This window comes from Chiroxiphia lanceolata, chromosome 19 (genome assembly GCF_009829145.1).
Source record: "Chiroxiphia lanceolata isolate bChiLan1 chromosome 19, bChiLan1.pri, whole genome shotgun sequence".
Classification (NCBI taxonomy): Eukaryota; Metazoa; Chordata; class Aves; order Passeriformes; family Pipridae; genus Chiroxiphia; species Chiroxiphia lanceolata.
In genome coordinates this window covers 6,839,041-6,857,572 of record NC_045655.1, presented here as the reverse complement: position 1 = coordinate 6,857,572, position 18,532 = coordinate 6,839,041, and the positions used below count along the sequence as shown (strand labels likewise).

The following is an 18,532-nucleotide window of genomic DNA, read 5'->3' as shown; positions in this document are numbered from 1 at the left end:
TCCATACCTCTGTGCTTCCAAAATCAGGTCTCATGTTTTCTGTGCTCCTCCCTTTTAATACGTTTGCTTCCTTCTTTCTTTGTTTTCCCAATCTCAGCATTTTTATTTCTTTCAATTTTAATGTTTCACCTCTTTCCTTTTGTTTAGTCAGTTCTGACAACCCGAAATACTTAAGGAAATCAGGATGATGAAGGAAAATTCATATTACATTGTTTTTAGAAGCTCACACCTTTAAATTAGGTTATTTTTGCCTTTTTTTTTTTGTATCCATAGACTTTGATGTCTGTATTTGGGTGTGAACAGTGTGCATACACACTACCAGAGGTACACAAAATTCTCAGGCCACCAACTGGCAGCTGCTGCAATAGGGCTGTGTGTTAAAGACAGGACATGGAGAGGTGATGGGTAATGGGTTGGTGGGCTGTGGAAGCTGAAATCTGCACTGGAAACTCAGACCAAAGAATAGCTACCAGCAGTGTGGTTGTTAATAAAGGACTGGGAGCCTTTTTAACAACCAGGAAGTAACTGGATGCTCCTTACCTTCACTTGCAAAGAACTTTTTGAGAACAATTAGAGAGACCATTGTGAATCTTGCAAAATATGGCCTTCCTTAGGGACCTTCTACAAGGATAGACCATCTCAGCATTTTAATGCTATATCAGGTGCAGGGACTAAAATCCCTGGGGACTGGAAAGAACTGACTGCTAATAGTGCCCATCTCCCCATTCCCTTAGTGATTTCCTGCTTCCCTTTCTCCCAGCAAACTGTAGTGTTTTAGGTCTGTGTAGTAACTTTTTTTCTTTTAATGTAAGATATTTTGGCAAATATCCAACCCACTTTCAGCATTTAGTTATCAGGTTTATTGGCTCAAGTATTTCTATCACAATACTTGTTTCTGAAACCTTTCTTTCCTCCATGTTTTTCTGGGAAGGGATAAATCTTCTGAATCTGCTTCACTGTTGTCTTTGCAAGTGATCCATCTTTGGTACTTGCTGAAATGGTAATTGATTTTCTTTCAGTGGACCAAATAATGAACAGAGCATTAGAAAGATATTTATTTTTTTTTTATTTAGCTCTAAGATGTTGGCAGTGCTTACTTTGACAGATGTCACGTTAAAGATGCAACTTGACTGCATTTTGTGCAGTCTTAATTTCTAGCAATTTTCCTCTGTTCTGCCTTTAGTGTTTGTTTCCCTCCACCCCCCCTTTATTCCTTATTTCACAGCTGAGTATTTCGGACTTGGATGTCTTTCTCTTCCAACTCTTGACTTCACTGAGGCTCTAACCATACCCTTTCAGCCCTAATCCTTCCTTGTCTGTGGGGGCCTTTGCTGGAGTTCTCTGCCCAACAAACGTGCTGGCTCAGCAGCTCAGGGGGATGTTGCCCAAACAGTTTCAGTTGCAATGGACCAAGACCTACTGGAACTGAATCTCCACGGGGAATTATACCTGTGATGTGAACCAGAGAGCTGAATCAATCCCCCTCCTGCAGTGTGTGTGTTGTGCTGAGAGCTGGGAGCTCTCCTTGGAGCTCAGCCTGCCAGAGCCAGGGCTCTGCATTGCAGCTCCAGCCCCAGCCTGCCCTAGCAACAACAAGGTGTCTGCAGCTGCAGAGACAGCAGGGCTGCCCTGGCTGGGCAGAGCTCTGGGGAGAGGCTTTAGCCTTCCTCACCCTTCTGTTCAATTAGCCTCTTGCTGCTCTCTGTGGAGTGGGAGGTGAGCTGACAGGTGTGAGTGGAGTATATGCCCTTAAGCTTCCTTCCCCACTAAATCTGTACTTGAACTAACTGGCTTGATTTTAAATGGATTACGGTATGAGAACCTGAGCAGTTGAGCTGACAGATTGGAAGGTGGAGTGTAGCTGGGCATTTGTAGCAGGTGATGAAGAGTCAACTGTTCAGTCAGAACAGAATGGATGGATGCTACCTAAACATGTTCTTACATCCATGCTCCAGTTCCTTGCCTTTCCTATGCTTGCAGTGTTTTGGTCTTGTACTGATCATCCTCTGTTCTAGTGCTCAGACCAGATGAGCAATAGAGCAGTGTGCTGGAGTTCCTGAGCTGGAACTTCTGGAATCTGACTGTGCAAAGTCTTGTTTCCATCCTTCTCTGACTATAAAGGACCAGATGCAGGAAGTAATCAGACAGCCAAGGGCAGTGTGCTGGAAGCAGAATGGACTGGTGTAATACAAAAATCTTCAGACCTTTGCTCCATAGACTTAAAAGCTGCAACTGAGCGTCAAAATTCCTTTCTATCTCAAATACTATTCAGTTTAATCTGAGTGGCTATATTGCCTGTATAAAAGCAGGCCTGTCTGCTCTATGTACCTGTGGAGGCTTTTTTGCCTTTGCTGCTGAGATGATGCACTGCTGCTGGTGCCTCTTTCAGAGCAAACCTGAGTAGGAGGTAAAGGGTCTTACTGTCTTTCTGCATAGTTAAAGGGCTTCATAACTATGGATCTGGCTTTTTAAAGGCTTTGGCTAAGCCTGTTTTATGTTTATTACTCAGTTGGGAAACTGAGGCGAAGCATTATGTCAGCATCTGCTGGAGAGTTGTCTAAAACCTGTGACCCTTATCTGCAAACATTTCCAAAATAAACTTTTTTTTTTTTTCCCAGTTTAAGGAAGTTATTCTTTTTATCCTTTGGAAACTCTAGGCTGAGATAGTTCGATATCTCTCTCCCTGACACACAGAACATGGGCTTAGTTTAATGAAGCATAATTGGGCCATGGAAGTTTCTCAGTGTTCTGCACTGATACAATGTGACAGAACAGTGAGCCTGTCTCTGGCATGGGGAATGGACTTTGTCAGGTTCATTTGGATAAACATATCCCCAGCAAGTCCCTGTGTAGGGAGACAGGAAGAGGAGGCTGGTGGAGCTGTCTAGTTACAAGCTTGGGTACCAGTCACAGGGTCTGTGAGACTAGACTTTAGATATCTGTTCAAGCAAATAGCTTTTCTGAAGCCTTATGCTAAGCATTAACAGCTTGATCTGTAAAACCTGGATTTAACTTCTTTACATATTACTGTATCTTCCAGCAACATCATCTTCTGTGTGGATAAAGATGCATCAAGCTCTCCAGCGGGAATGATGCTTTTAGTTAAGTGGCAAGTTCACCAGAAATCCTCAAAGGAAAAAGGGAGTTACATGGAATTATGTTTAGGACTTTGGTTCTGAATCAAGGAGATTCTAGAAATATCTGTTACCTTAATAAATCTAGATTATGTGGGACACAGAAAGATCTATATATACACAGTTGGTCGAACATTCCCAAAGGGAGGAGCTGCTGGTGCCAAGCCTGATTGGATCCACGGGATGAACAGCCAGGGCTGGAGCTCTGAGCCTGGTCTGACAGAGAGAGAGTTACTAAAACCTGGCCGGGGGGAGCTAAAGCAGTGACACAAAAAGGAAGGAGGAGCGAAAGAGCAAGGAAGGTATAAAGGAGATGATCTCAACCTGGTTAAGGCAAAGGTGCAGGTAACAATATCCCCAACATGGCATATCCACCTTTGTTTGTGACAAAGGAAGTGTCAGACTTGTGTACATTGGGAGTGGTTGCATTTGGAAGGGTAGGAACAGAAGTGAGTGACAGGATGTTAAAATTGTCTGGGACTGAATGCTGAGGTTTAAGATGTAGAAAAACATGTAACACTTCTGCAGTTGTAGAACTTGTCACCTGCCATATGAGGAAACCAATCTGAGTATTTTCTTGAGGTGGAAATACTTTGCTTTTGAAGGGAATGGATTTCATGTTCCAGCTGTAATGTGTTCCAAAGGTTGTTGTAGTCTGTACATGTGCCCTAAAATGACTAACCCCTGAACTGTGAAATGCTGTTAACTAACTAGGGTAATTCTTCCAAGTTCTGAGTTTATCTTTAATCCCCTCAGCTGATGGTAATTGAGCAATGTGTTTAATTACAATGCTGAAGTGTTCAGTGTTGGTAGTGTCTTCCTTGGAACAATTGGTCGTATTCACGGTACTTGTGGACTTCATGGGCAGCAGGATGAGCTGTCAGTAGTACAAGGTTATGGATGATTAAATATTGACTGTAGCTTTTACTGAAGAGTAGGGAGGGTGGACATGGTCATTTATTTATCATCTGTCCTTCAGCTCAACTTCAGAAAGGATTGTGCTGAGTGGAAAGCAATTAAATCCATTTCAGTCTATTTTTAAGTTGTTGGTATTATTAAAACTTTTCTTTGGATAGCTGAGTAATCTCAAAACAGCAAAACTTCTATTTAGGTTTTGAACACTGAGAATTCTAGTGCATTAATTCATTGCATGGTTTTTTGGATATGGCACTTCAAGGATATACTGAGACTCGAGGGCCATTTAGGTTGAAAAGATCTTTGGCTCTAGTCTGGTTCAAACCCCAGTGGTTTTGGAGTGAACATTCAAAGTTTTATTGTAGTTGAACAGCTACAGTGAGCTTACTTCCCAAGAAGCTGCAATATTATTTCAGTCCTCAAACTAAATTGTTTCTGAAAGTTGAGGATCCACACACTGTCTCTTGACTCCACAGCACCAGCTGTGCAGCCCCCCATCCCATGGGCAGGGAGGGAGGGTGAGGAGCTCTTCTCCTTGTGGGCACTATTTCAGTGTTGTCAACCTTTATCCTTGGCATCCTGGGTGGAGGCAGAGTGGATGTGACATGGGGGTCCCACTGTTGTCCTGATTTTTATTTTTTTTTTTTTTTGGACAGCACAGGCACATCTAGCCTGGATCTGTGGAGAAACTGCCATGCAGCCCTGCACCTGCACATACATGGGGTTTTCATTTTATTTTTGTGTTCCTGTAGCTTATGTGCTTTGTGCTGAAGTATGTGACCTGCAGATTGGCTTATTTTACCATCAGCATCATTTTCAGCTGCAGGACAATGCTAAACTGCACAATCCTTTAAATTGACCTGCCCTCCAGCCTCTGTCTGTGGGTAATAAATGTGATGAGACGTTTCAGTAAACAAAAGAACAGACTGAGAGGAGGGGAAAAACTAGGTTAAACCATGTACTTTGCAAAACATGAAAGTTTTGTGGGTTTTACTGAACCTACTCTTTTTTTCCCCATATGATAGTATTTCCTTGGAGAGGTACTAGTTACTCAGCTCCTGTTCACTGGCTAAAAAGCACAACAGTTGTTCTGTTTAAAATTTTATTTCAAGAAACCAATTGGTGTGCTGCAAATGGAAGTGTTTGCAGGGAGGTCAGCTTCTGCTCAGCAATATCTCCCTCCCATGATGAGGGAAGGCAGGAACAGGATACAGAATGTATCTAGTGTGCATTTTGAAGTTATGCACTGTTGGGATTTTTTTCCCCACTGGAATTTCTAAATTAATTTGCATTATAATAGACTTATGCAAAACTATGCAAAGGAACAATTGGAACACCTAGTTCTGGCTGCTTGATGGAAATGGAAAAAACAATGAATGTGGATAGTCGAAGGTGGAGCTTTCAGTCCTTTTGTTTGCCTCTCTGTGTGTGAGCAAGCATTAAAAATCAGAAAACATGCCATGGCCTAGTGAAACTGCTGCGTTTTGTTGGAGGATAAATGTTGTAAGCTTTTGACAGCAGTTCAAGTGTATTATATAATGTTTCTCTAAAAATAGCAAGATTGGGTTTTTTTCTTGTCTGAATTATATTTATTAGTCCAGGTGAATGCTGGGAGAACCAGCATCTGTATGTAACCACCACTTAACCTAAATTACTGATTTATAGAATATCCATCAGTCAGGATATCTTAAGCCAGTTCACTTGATCACAAAAATGTGAGACTAAGGAATATATATTCACATGTAGCTAGTGCTGGCAAGCACTGTTTGAGGAGAAGGTGGTACTGAATTTGGTGGCATATGAAGGTCAAACTTGGGCACATCAGCCCTCACTTGAAAGTCACATGTGGATTTAGGTTTCCAGGTCCTGCTGAGTTCAGTCCTAGTGTGTGCAGCTGCCCCCAAAATAAAAGGTTATGTAACACTGGTTGTACAGATGCCTGTGAATACCACTATTCTGAAGTGTGTGTACACCCTTGGTAGAATAGCAGAAGAAATTACAGTTTTGAAGAATAGGTATGTTTTTTTCTAGAGGAAGCCTTTAAGATGTGACCTGAATATGTCTCAGGAATAAAGTACATTGAATTCCTCTGCAGTACACCTGTGACTTCTTTCTTTCTTTATTGTTCCTAGTGCCCTATTCAGTTGTGAATGTGAGTGCAGAAGTGCTAAAAATACCAAAAGCTGTGTAGGCTTCTCCTCAGGCTTTCCCTGTTTTAATTTGAGAGATGTGTGTCCAAATGAACCTCTTGGAGTGATGCAGTGATACCTGTTACTTCTCCCTGTGCATGTCCTGGATCAGTTACGTGCTGAGAGCAGCATCCTTGGGCTGATGGGAGTCAGGGTTCATTAAATAAGTCATGACTGCAGCACTCAGCATGTTGGCCTGTGGCTGTCTGTGAGAAAGAGAGCAAGCAGAGCTCTTCTTGAGTGCTAAAATCCACAGCCACTCTGTCCTTTTTATGAGATGTCAGCCTAGATAATTTAAACCCAAACTTCACTTCTAGAAAATACAGAAAGCTTAAATTTCTTTGAATTTTAGAAGGAAAAAGGAGAAGAGACGATGACTTCGTAGTTCTGCTTACAGAAATAATCTGATTATTAGGTCATGGATTCAGTGTATTTAATATCTGAGGTGCATATTGTCTGACCTTCACAGTACTTTGCAATTAGGCCATAGTGCCCATTATGTGTCACATAATAAATGTTAATATCTACTGACCATAAAGGTCCTAGACTCCAAAATGGATTTGAACTTCTGTTCAAAACTCCTGTTTGAAATATCACATGCACTGTGTGTACCCTTAGGATGTTTCCTGTGCAGGAATGCACAAGGAAGTTCTCCAATTTTTTTAGTTTACTATGGACTTCTCTTCTGGTTTGTGGTTTTACACACTGTATAATTTTGCTTCTGTCTTTATTTCTTTAATGTTTCTAAATACTTTTACTATTTAGCATTACAGGGGGAGAATATATTGTATTGGTCAAGAATCGTGCAGTTGTAGTAAATGTTATTAAATGTTTCTTGCTGTTTCTGTCCTTTTGAACAGATGATTCACAATTATATGGAGCACTTGGAAAGAACCAAACTTCATCAGCTAACAGGGGGTGATCAGCTAGAATCCACAACACACAGTAGAATTAGGTAAGCTATTTATTACGCTCTCACCCTGAAAGGAAAGGAAAAAAAAAAATCCTTTCATTTGTGTTTGCAAGACTTTGTTCTTTAATCCTACAACAACGGTTCGGCTGAATCGGAAAGATTTGTTGTATGATTGGAATGCGGTAAGGGAACAGCATAGAAATCAGTGGAAAGAGGCTCTCGCTGTTGTGCTGCTAAACGTGGAGATATACTTTGTACATTAATTAGCCTAAAACAATTTCAGCTCTTTTTTTTTGTTGTTTTGAGTGTTTGCATTCGGGTAGGCAGGGAAAATGTCAGCAGCCGCGGCGGCCCAGCCGGAATCCTGCCGTGGCTTTTGTGCGCGGGGTGATGGAGGTGCGTGCGTGGTGCCCGCTCGTCCTGAGGGCTCGATGTGAATATATTATGCAGATTTGGGAGCTTTGTAGCCTATGAACTCTGCGTGGAAGGAGGGAGAGTCACTCCAGGGCTGGCTGTGTCTCTGCGTTGCTGCATAGATGCTCCGGCGAGGGGGAGGAGAGCGGTGATGTCATTGCTCCGGAGCTGCTGCAGAGAGTGGAGCGCCGCGGCTGCTGGCATTGTTTTTGTGGCAGCGGCTGAATGACAGACTTTGCCGACAAAGATACACCCTCGGCCCCTCCGTAGCCTTCCCGCTCGCGGCGTTCCACCATGCCAGGGCAGCGCCATGAATCCTGGATGCATGCTGCTGTTTGTGTTTGGCTTCGTTGGCGGGGCGGTGGTCATTAATTCCGCGATCCTGGTGTCGCTCTCGGTTCTGCTGCTCGTGCACTTTTCTATTTCCACTGGTGTGCCAGCTCTGACGCAGAACCTCCCAAGGATACTCAGGTACTCTGACCTACTGAACCCTGGCTTCGTGTTCTTCCTCTTCCCCTTCTTTCTGTTTTCCTTCCCAACAGAAAGAGCGAGGATGAGTTAGAGATGTAAATTATCTATGAGTATCAGTTTTTGCCGTAAACGTATTTATGGACAATATCTTTCTTGTACACTCAAAATTCATTGCCTTTAAACGAGTACAAGGTCAGTTCATGTATCTCTTTCTTTTCTGTAGAAAGCTTTTATGGTGGTTTGTTGTAACCTGCAAAAAAGCTGCAATGGTAATGTCACGGATAAAGCTCACGTTCAGTGCATTGTCAGGCACTTGGCTGATCCTGTGTAGCATAAATGGATGCAGGCTGAGGCTTTGCACTGTGAAATCGCACTTTTTGAAATCAAAAATAATTACGTAAGATCAGTTAATTGATGCTAAAACCACAGTAATTAGCTGATCACATTATTTTAAAAAGATCTGATTATTGGTTGGTGGGAAAAAAGAAAATCTTTCATTATTTGAGCATTAGAGCTCCTAAAACCTATTCACTATTGTTCAGCCAAATGTTATCCTCTCCTCTGTTTCTGTACTTGTATGGCAAGTTGCCAGCTGTCTGTCCCCCCCCTCAAGTTATGTTCTGTTTGTCCTACTTGCCTGGAGCAGTAGCAGACAGAGATGCATTAGAATATTGTGGCCAAAAGTAATCCCGACGTGTTTTAGTGCTATAATTCCGAATGGAAAACAGCTGGAAAAGTTTTGAAATGCAGCTTTCTGACCTGAAAACTTGACATACTTTGACTGCGGTTGTAAATTTAATAGTAAACTTAATTCAAACAGGAAAAAATGCTGGAAAATAGTGTTCTCTGGAACAGCTGTCTGACTTTTCCTCCCTAATACACACACTGCACGTAGACTTGGTGTGGTAGTATGCTTTTAACTTGGGTCTGTGAGCACAGAAGGATTGTTCCAAAGGTTTAAAGCCAATCAGTAGATAAAAGAAATACCAATTTACACCAATAGCTGATAATGAACTTGTATGAATACCTAAATATGAAGAAGTAAAATAAATTTAAAGTGTAACTCTTTTTTAGACTGATATTATTAGTAAGGCTATGTTTGTTTTAAAAGGGGGAGGAAACCCAAACCTAGAACAAATGACCCCCACTCTAAGCAAACAAACAAAAAACCCCAAACAAACCAAAAACCACAAAGCAGAATATTGAACTTCAATATTCTGTGTTCAGTAACTTATATGAATTTTTTTTAGATTTAAGCAGTCAGATGGTTTAAGAAACAGATTTATTTTTTTTGTGCTTTTACTCATTTTACATGGAGAGTGTTTAATGGATTTGAGGGGCTTGGGGAAATGCTTTTTCCCGCCTCTAGTAATTTGTTTCAGGAATTACAGGAATTAGAATTCAGTTCCTTAGTCTTTATTAATTTAAAAAAAAAAGATAAAAACATAGACTGAAGGAATCTAATTGTAGAAGAATTGTTTCTATTTTTTAACACTAGTCGGATTTTAGAACTGAGCATCTGGTTGCTTATCCTAAAGGTTCCTGTGAATGCTTCAGTACATCACTTCAGAATATTAGTTTAAGCTTTTAAAATATTTGTTTCCGTTCTGCTCACTGTGATATTTTTGGATATTTCTTGGGCACTGGGGGAGCAGAGGAGGTTATTTGCTTTCCACTCAACAACCAGTGCAATAAAGTGAAATTGCTTCGGTCTAATCAGATAATTTCTTTTAATGCAGACACCTTCATTTCCAAAATTAGCCTCTTTTGCAAACTCCATTTACTGTGTAGCCTTGCAATGCACCTGAACTGTGGTTCAGCACATAAAAATGCGTTTATTATAACATTTATTTAAAACTAATCTGTAAAAAAAAAAAAAGATGTCAGGTGTGAGCATTTTTGGTACCCATTTAATATTCTCAGTTTTGAAGATTGGAAGGAAGGTGAGCTTTGTGGCATGTCCTGCAAGGAAGGAAACGTGCTGGAGCCACAGCCAGGGAGGGGATGCCCAAGGCCAGCCCCTCACAGCACCAGCTTTATCTGCCCACTGAAGGGCAGCTTTTCTTCCTCCTTTTTGTTCCTGCACTTCTTATCCAATGAAACGGTCTCAGCCCATCTTTTGACACAGTCTCAGCCTCTGTGGTGTGTCTTTTGTTCCCCGCACGCATTGGAGCTGTGGGAAATCTAAAGAAAAGCAGAACCTGTTACAATAGCAGCAATGTTGGAATCCAGCTCTGTTCAGCCCTGGGGGGTTTCTCAGGAGGACTTTTCGCCACAGTCAAGTTTGCAGATGCTGGAACATTATCTGATGGTTTTAATTTTGTAACCCTGACTGAATTTGCTTTACTCACTTTGCTGCCTGCTTCACTCTGCTCAACTGCTTCCCAATTAACAACCTGACTTGGAATAATATTTATGAAAGACCAAGACAGCTGCATTTTGAGAATTAGTTGCAAAGACTTTTGTGACAAGGAGCATCTTTGTGCACCTGTACCAGAAAGGTTCATGCCAGTTAAAATTGTTGGCTGTTTGAACGTTGTGGTTTTGGCAATGAAAAATTTACCAAAAGGAGTTTACTGATTAATTGTTAAATAAAATCCCTTCTTGACTAATTTTTCTTCAAAATAAACAAACAAACCCAAAATATGCCTAGTGTTTGCTTTTCAGCACTCATTGTCATATTTTTGCATATAATTTATATGCAGATACTAATTCTACACGGAATTCTGCCTGGGTTTTGTTTAATTTGTGAAAAACCTTGCAACACACAGTGTATGTGTTTGTGATTTGACCTTTCATTATGCCAAATTGCAAGAACTTTGCCATCTCTTGTGGGCACTTTTATCTTCTGCCTCTAGTATACTTAAAGCTGTGCTAGTTGATTACAGTTCTTTTTTTCTGCATTACATTGTTCTGCCTGAACAAACATTTTGCTTTATCTCAGTTCGAGGCCTGGCTGATATTTTTCCTTTTCAGGGCTGTCTGTAGCATCCTATGAATGGCACTGCACACAATGGTTTTGTCTCTTGCTGGCAGGAAGAATGAATCCTTTTGTTCACTGATCACACTACTGACCTGGGGACTTTTTTTTTTGAGGGTCAACATACAAACCTTTGGAATTTCCAAATGTTGTTTGCCATAGGGAAGTGAAAAGAGTGAAGAGTTGGGATGAAGTAACTTGCTTTGCTGGAACAAGCTTTTGTGCAGCTTTAGGGTGAAAGAGTGTTGAACTGATCTTGGGTAAAACTACACAACTTTTGGCTGGGCTGGTTTTAACATCAGTAATTCCTTGACCCAGTTCTTTTCACTTAAACAAATCCATGTGATTTCTGTGATCTGCAGAGATAAAATACCCTGTGTTTTGAGAAGAGTTGGAGTTGAAGCTGATTAGTTACAACTTTGACAAATGCTTCAGTTGATGATTTAGCTGTTTGCCATTGTAGAAGTTACATGGTACTGTAATTTGGGGAAAAACATGCAGAATTGTGTTTTTAAGAGTGGCTGCTTAAAACTAATTTAATCTGAAATAAGGAGACATTTTTGTCTTGGACTCTAGTTTGTGTTCAATCTCTATAAAACTTTTGTTTGCTATTGATAAGCCACAGTGTAAATCAATAACTGCTATTTAAAGCCATGGAATTGACTGTTTGCAATCATGTGAAATGAGAAAGTGTTAGATACTGTGTATGCTCCACTGTTTATTTATTCAAACAGTGTATGGATGTTTGAACCTCTAATTTCACCGCTGCTTTGCCGATTTTTCGGAGGCAGATGAACTGTGTGACATCTGAAATGGCTGATGAGACCTGTCTCCCTTTCAAACAGGAAGGAGCGTCCAATATCACTGGGCATCTTCCCATTACCTCCAGGAGATGCCCTTCTCACGCCTGAGGCTCAGAGAGAAGCAGCAGAAACACCTGCATCAGAGCACTGGAAATTCCACGAGCTGAGCCAACCACGGTCCCACACCAGCCTGAAGGTGAGCACAGCTCGGCTGCTTTCTTGTCTCCCTCAACAGATCCTTGGCAGGATGAAGCAAAACCGAATTGAAAGGGAGGAGGGAACCCCTAAATCATATTTGTACAAGCCAACCATGTTGCTTGCTTGAATGAGCTTTGAGGGAGCTTTCTTACTGGAATAAACAGAATTTGGGTTGCATTTTCTGAATGAGTGGTTAATACAGGTTAGTTAAGATCTTACTCTCAGCAGTGGGTCTTTTTTTTCTGACTGAGGACCCTTTGCAAAGGTTCCAACTTGTTTTTACACACTAGGTAGTGTAAACAGGATTGATACTGCTTTAGAAGGAGAGCTTTGGTTACTACAAGGGCTCTGCTCTGCCTACTACCAGGTGTATGGTGTAGGTAGGCCACAGAGTTGAGAATGACCTAACTTTCCCAGATTAGCCTGTTATTATGAATTCCCTTACATGTAGCCTGAGCAGAATTCCTGCAATTGTTCTGTGTTCCAACAGTGAGAGGGTGGCACAGAACAAGCTGCAGGAATGGAGAAATGGGGGAGTGGTGTTGGAGTGTGATGAGTCTGGCAGTCAGGACTCGGCTGCACTCACAGCACAGCAGGAGGAGGATCTGCAGGGTGAAGAACTCCAGAATGTGTAAATCCTCCCTATGTGTTTCTTGATGAGTTTTTTTGGAATACTATGGGAGTACTGTTATTTCTGGAAAGGCATACAGCTGGGGGGAATTTCCTCCTAAGTGAGCTTAATAACTACCTAGCAAGGGAATGTCTAACTGATAAGAACTAAAAAAGCTATTCAGAAATAATAGGAACCCATTTTTTTTCCCCCTAGAGGTCATGTGGACATAATGGGAAGTGTAAATAGTGGTTAATTATAAACATATCAAAGTAACAACATGAGTTTGATTCTAAAAATTTGTCACTTAACAATGGTCCTAGCCATGAGTTTGGGTCTTGAATTTGTCCTATTCCCTTCATGCATGAACGTTTCATTAATGGTCAGTGTTTCCTGTATAAGTATCACAAAGAATGGGTGGCAGGGAGAAACCCAGGAGAAAAAACCTGAGTGTTCTGTAGCTTGTACAGTAGTGACATTGCTGGGTATCATTGTAAGATGACACACAATTATGTACCAGTCATTGTCTTCTGCTCATTTCTGCAGAGCATTGCAGGCGAGTTACTCCTTCAGATTTAATTATTGAGTTTTTAAGCTATCTTTTCTTTTCTTTTTTTTTTTTTAAGGAAAAGTCTTTTAGAAACATGACCAAAAAAGATCAAATTTACAAAGTCAACACAGCACTGACTTTCGAATGTTTAGGCTTTGAGGATAGTTTGATTAATTCATTGCCACTTAATGGAATTGCTTTGCATTTTATTTAGTTCTAGATTAAACATTCATGATAGTTTAATCCGTGTAGTTTCCAAGAGTAATCTGAAAAAATACCATAGATAAATAAAGTCAGAAATGTAAAATAGATGAGATGATTTGAAATGCCCTTAAGGAAAGGACCCTTCCGTGCATTGGTTTTTATTCGCTGTTTTTTCTTGTGCTATCAAGCTGTTTTTCTTGAGCTTTGTGTGTGAATGCCAGTGATCAGTCTGTGCTGCATCAGTCAGTGGATGCTTTTGGAATACAAAGATGTAGAAATGTTTGAACAGAGCCAACAGCTCTGTTGAGGTTTTATTCCTCGTTTGTGTGAGCTGTGGATCCCCTTGGTAAGGGGCACCACTTCCTCCCTTCTGTATCTGCTCGCTGAACTATGAATCATTACCCAGTGGCTGAACTTCACCAATTCAAAAGGCAATTGGGTAACTTGCCTAGCTTTTTTCCCCTTTTCTTTTATTCCTTTAGAGGCATCTGTTAGTTGATTGTATTTCTGAATACTTTTGTCAGAATTATCAAATATTAATAGTTGGTTATCCTGCAATTTACTAACAAAGGATGAGAACTGTCAGTAATTGATAGGCAGGTCTTGGAAGTGCTGAATTGTGTTTCTAGGGCTGGTGAATTCCATGTGGGAGTGTAGCTATAGGATACAAGCTTTACATATACATAAATGTCTTTTCCTCCCTACCCTCCCAAATTAAAATCTTATCTTTCGAGGAGGTTCCAAAAGTAAACGTTTAGAAGTTACAATTCTTAGTAATCTTATGCTAAGTGCAAATGAGGGAATGTGTGTCTATATACAGATCTTTTTTGTGTTTTTTTTTTTAAATAACCTTAAAATTTAGTTTCACTTCCTTCTCATAAAGGGATCCTAGCAGTATGTGGATTTGTGCTTTACAAAATCTGAAGTTGCTTCATTCTTAACAAGTTTGGGTATCCTGTGATAACACTTTCTCTTTAAATGTCACCAGGACTTTGCTTTCACCTCTGATTCCCCCTGATTTTGGAAAACACTAAAATAACTTCTTATCAAAACTTACCATCCTGCCTTCATTTTGCACACAGCAGCCTCAGGTTTCATCTTTATTTTCCCCAGTAAGACTCCTCTAACATTGTGTCCTAGAAAATATTGACCTAAACAGACCAATTTGTTTTCCTGTCTGCAGTGAGCTGTTGTTCACTGTCATGTGCTGTTTAAGTCATCCTTAAGACATCTGGATGCTGGTGTGGGTCTAGCCATGAATGAGGGGTAAAATGTGAATGAAGGAGATGAGAGAAGGTCCAGAAAAGGGCTGTTGGTATATTCAGGTAGTGGCCTCTAATTGTATCAAACAGGGTCTAGCTCGTCCTCCCACCCAGTGCCTGTTGTAGCTCTGAGTAATGGTCATAATCTGGAGTCCAGCAGCTGGATTAATTCCTTAATTAATGCCACACTTGTGGGCCTCGATACAGTGTCACTGTAAAGTAAATTGTTGCCAGGAATCAGCTTCTAAGAAGGAGCTATTTGCTGGTGTTCCATAGTGGATCTGAAATCTAACTGGACAGGTGGCCACTGCAGTTCCATGTCTCATTCCCAGTGTCATCCAGGGATTGCAGTTCAGACTGGAAAGCACATAAAAACAGTGTCAGTGAAGTGCTTGCAAATATCCCTGGAAGTGTTCCAGGCCAGGTTGGATGGGGCTTGGACCAACCTGGTCTAGTGGAAGGTGTCCCTGCCCATGGCAGGGAGTTGGAATTGGATGGTCTTTAAGGTCCCTGTGATTATGATTCTGTGAAATATTTTACTTTTATATCAGTTAAATCCATGTTCTGCATCAGTGCTTTGATCTCTACTTTTTAAGAAGATGTTTCAAGATACCATGTGCATTTTGAACAAGTAGTTTTATGACGGCTTTGGGAAGATTCAGCAGTTCACTGTGCAGCTGTAGAAGGATTATTAATGTGGGAATGTTCCTTGTTGTCTGGAAGACTTAAACCAAAAGCACCCTGAGTTTGTGACTGTAATTATCAACTGAGATCAAACATTACTATGAAAAATAAAGGCAATTTTTATGCAGCTATAGCTACCTTTAGAGAAGTGAAACAGCCGTAGTCTGTACTGGCTTAAAGTATTCTTTCTGTTCCTGTTCATTTGTTAATGGTAACTGTACAATTTTAGGATGAGCTCTCTGATGTCAGCCAGGCAGGCTCCAAATGTACTACTCCAGCATCCACAGCTGCTTCAGATGTGCCTGTGCTGCCTGCTGAAACTCCTCAGAAGGAAAATGTTGAAGGGCTTGCAAAGGACACAGAGATGTCGAATGAGAAGGTGGACGTAAGCAAGAATATTGAAGTGCAGGCAGCTCAAGAGACAAGAAATGTATCCACTGGTGAGCTGCTTTAAATTCTTAGTGTATGGTTACTGTGGACCTCATACTTAATCAGTTATTAAATATCTTGTTGTGCCATAAAGGAGAAATGTTGGGGTTTTTTACTCAATATTTTGAGGAGTACAGAATATTGATAAGACATAAGTCTGTTGTTTGTTGGTGGCTTTAGTCCCTTTTTCTTCAGAACTGAAATTATTTATGTCATTTCCTTGAAATGTAACTTAGCTAGACACAAAAAGGCATGAGATGATAGACATCTTGGTTCCAGTTGCAGAAATAGTGGGAAATAACAACTGTTGGATGACTTATGTTAAATTCAAGAGAGACTTGGAAATTCCAGTGTCTGCCATAGAGTATCAAAATCTGTAGGTTTTCTCATTTAATTACCTCGATAAGTTTTTGATCAGAAATCTAATGAGTTGGTGATTGATTAATAACAACTACATGTGGTTAATGTCATGGTGATGTTATTTATGAAGCTGTACCACTTGCTTTGCCTCAGGGGGAAATGAAAATGAAGAAAAATCAGAAGTTCAGGCAATCATTGAGTCAACTCCAGAGTTGGATATGGATAAAGATCTCAGTGGATATAAGGGTTCCAGGTAAGTTGTGTGTTGTGATTTGAGTAAGAAGACAAATTTTAGAGTGTATTAGGTTTCAGTTTGGAACTTGTAATTTGTTAAGAAATTTTACCAGACTAAGATCCTGCATTATGTAATGAATCTCCTACTTCTGTGACCTTATTTCCCCAAATTCCTCAGGAGGTTTTAAATGCAACAGAAGTTCTTTGTTCTATTGTTAAACCTGATGAATGTTCAGGATATTTCATGCTATAACAGACTTAAGAGTACTTAAATATTCTTTACACATTTCCAAGCAAAGAGTCTGTACCAAAAGGCTTTTTCTTCCTAGATGAAGATTTCAAAGTACTAGCAGTTTCTAAACTAGACCCTTGGGTCTTCACCTGTATCTTTAAAATCTGGATTTATGACTGGCTTTGCAAATATTACAGCATTTATTTATCAGATTCTGGTGGTGGAATCCCAGTTTTGACAGAACTTTTGTCTGAGTCTGCTCCCTTTCAGGCTTTTGCCTGTGAAGGGTAACATTTCTTTCCAAAGTTCTATAGCCCCATAAAAATAAACAAGTGCTGTTTTAGTAGCCAGGGATGCCTGATCTTCTAGATAAGCCCTAAACAATTCAGGGTGTAGTCACAAATCCTTCAAATACATTTTGTGTCTGTGTTTCATTCTTGTGATGAGATGGAAAAAATTACCTTGTACAGTGAATGTTACTGGTGTAAGAGCTTTGTGTGAAAGGAGCCACTTCTCTGACCAGAGGAATATTTTGATCTCTCACTACTGGGTTCTCTTGCATTCTTGTTATATTAAATGACTTCCAGTTTGGCTGAGCTGTCTGTTCTTTAGTCATTTGGGCTGACTAAGTCCTGATGGGGCTGAATTTCTACAGGCCAGAACTTGATATGCTTTAATTTATTAAAATCCTGACCAGCTCGATATGAGCACCTATGTCAAGTTTTGGATCTTGATGCCAACGTAGTATTTGAAAATAGAATCTAGGACTTGTAAGGCAACTGAAAGCTGCTGAGAATTTTCCTGGGTTTTGGTGGGGGTAACAAATGAACTGTTGGTAAAGATGCAGAGAAAACTCTCTTCATGGTGGGAATGTTTTCCTTCTGCTTTTTCATGCCTTGTTTAATTCCCTGAGCAGCACTCCTACCAAAGGCATCGAGAACAAAGCGTTTGACCGTAACACAGAGTCACTCTTTGAAGAGCTGTCATCTGCTGGTTCTGGCCTAATTGGAGATGTGGATGAAGGTGCAGATTTGCTGGGTAAGGAAGGTTATTTAAAGATGCTGTGTACAGGAATTTTCCTTGTTAGTGGAGTGCTTAATTGTTCTTGCTGGATTTATTGTTAGGCTTCATTTGCATCAAAATCGTTTGAGTAGCATCCTAAGGTAGTCATTGGAATTCAAACAGGAGAAAGTGTTTGTTCTTTCTTTCAATAAAACTTTAATCTTTTGGGGCATTTCTTACACTATTCCCTATTTCATTTCTCCCTACATGTTCTCTGACACCAGGATTTTATCTCAAGGAAGGATTTTTACCTTCAACTAGTTTTAGGTAGTTTAATTCAGATTGTGCCTGATCTGTAATGGCCTGGCTTTATCACCTCTTTAGGGATTTTAACTTCAAAGAGAATTGCAGCAAAATGCAATGGTGGTAATTTGAGAATCAAACCATTAATTGAAAGGGGGGGGGAAACCCACATTTCTCTTCCCTGTCTGTTACTTCTGTGCTGACTGAACAAAGTGTAAGTTTTGGGAACATAATTTGATCAAGAGCAAAAAGGTCATGAGAAGAATGATCTTGCTATAAACAACATAACAAGATGTTTTTGGCCATATCATTGTTCAGGCCTCATTTTGAAATAATGCAGGCTGGTACTATGGAATGTATAAAATGCAGATGCTGCTCTTGGGTGTTTTAGAAATGGGTTGTGTAGAGACAATCAGTAGCTTGTTTACTTCTGTCCTCTGACCCAGCAAAAATACAGATTGTTAGCACTGGTTAGAATTCCTGTGTGCAATCTGGATTTCTGGTTGTTCAGTGTTTCACCAGAAACGTGTTTTACATCAGGCAGGTGACATTTCTGCAAAATGTTACTCCTGGGAGTAATGGGCCCATCTCCAGTCTGAGATGGTTTGTCTTTGTTGTCACTCTGCTGAGCAGTGAGGATCTCCA

The 18,532-nt window shown here is 40.5% G+C and overlaps 1 protein-coding gene across 1 annotated transcript in view; it reads left to right on the top strand.

The window, feature by feature from the left end:
- The window catches only part of SPAG9 (sperm associated antigen 9), a 61,554-nt gene that overhangs the window by 18,849 nt on the left and 24,173 nt on the right, over positions 1–18,532 (top strand). Inside the window, 5 exon segments of the mRNA XM_032706322.1 lie at positions 7,099–7,193; positions 11,862–12,015; positions 15,557–15,767; positions 16,270–16,369; positions 17,499–17,620. Of these exon segments, the coding sequence (XP_032562213.1) occupies positions 7,099–7,193; positions 11,862–12,015; positions 15,557–15,767; positions 16,270–16,369; positions 17,499–17,620 (682 nt within the window).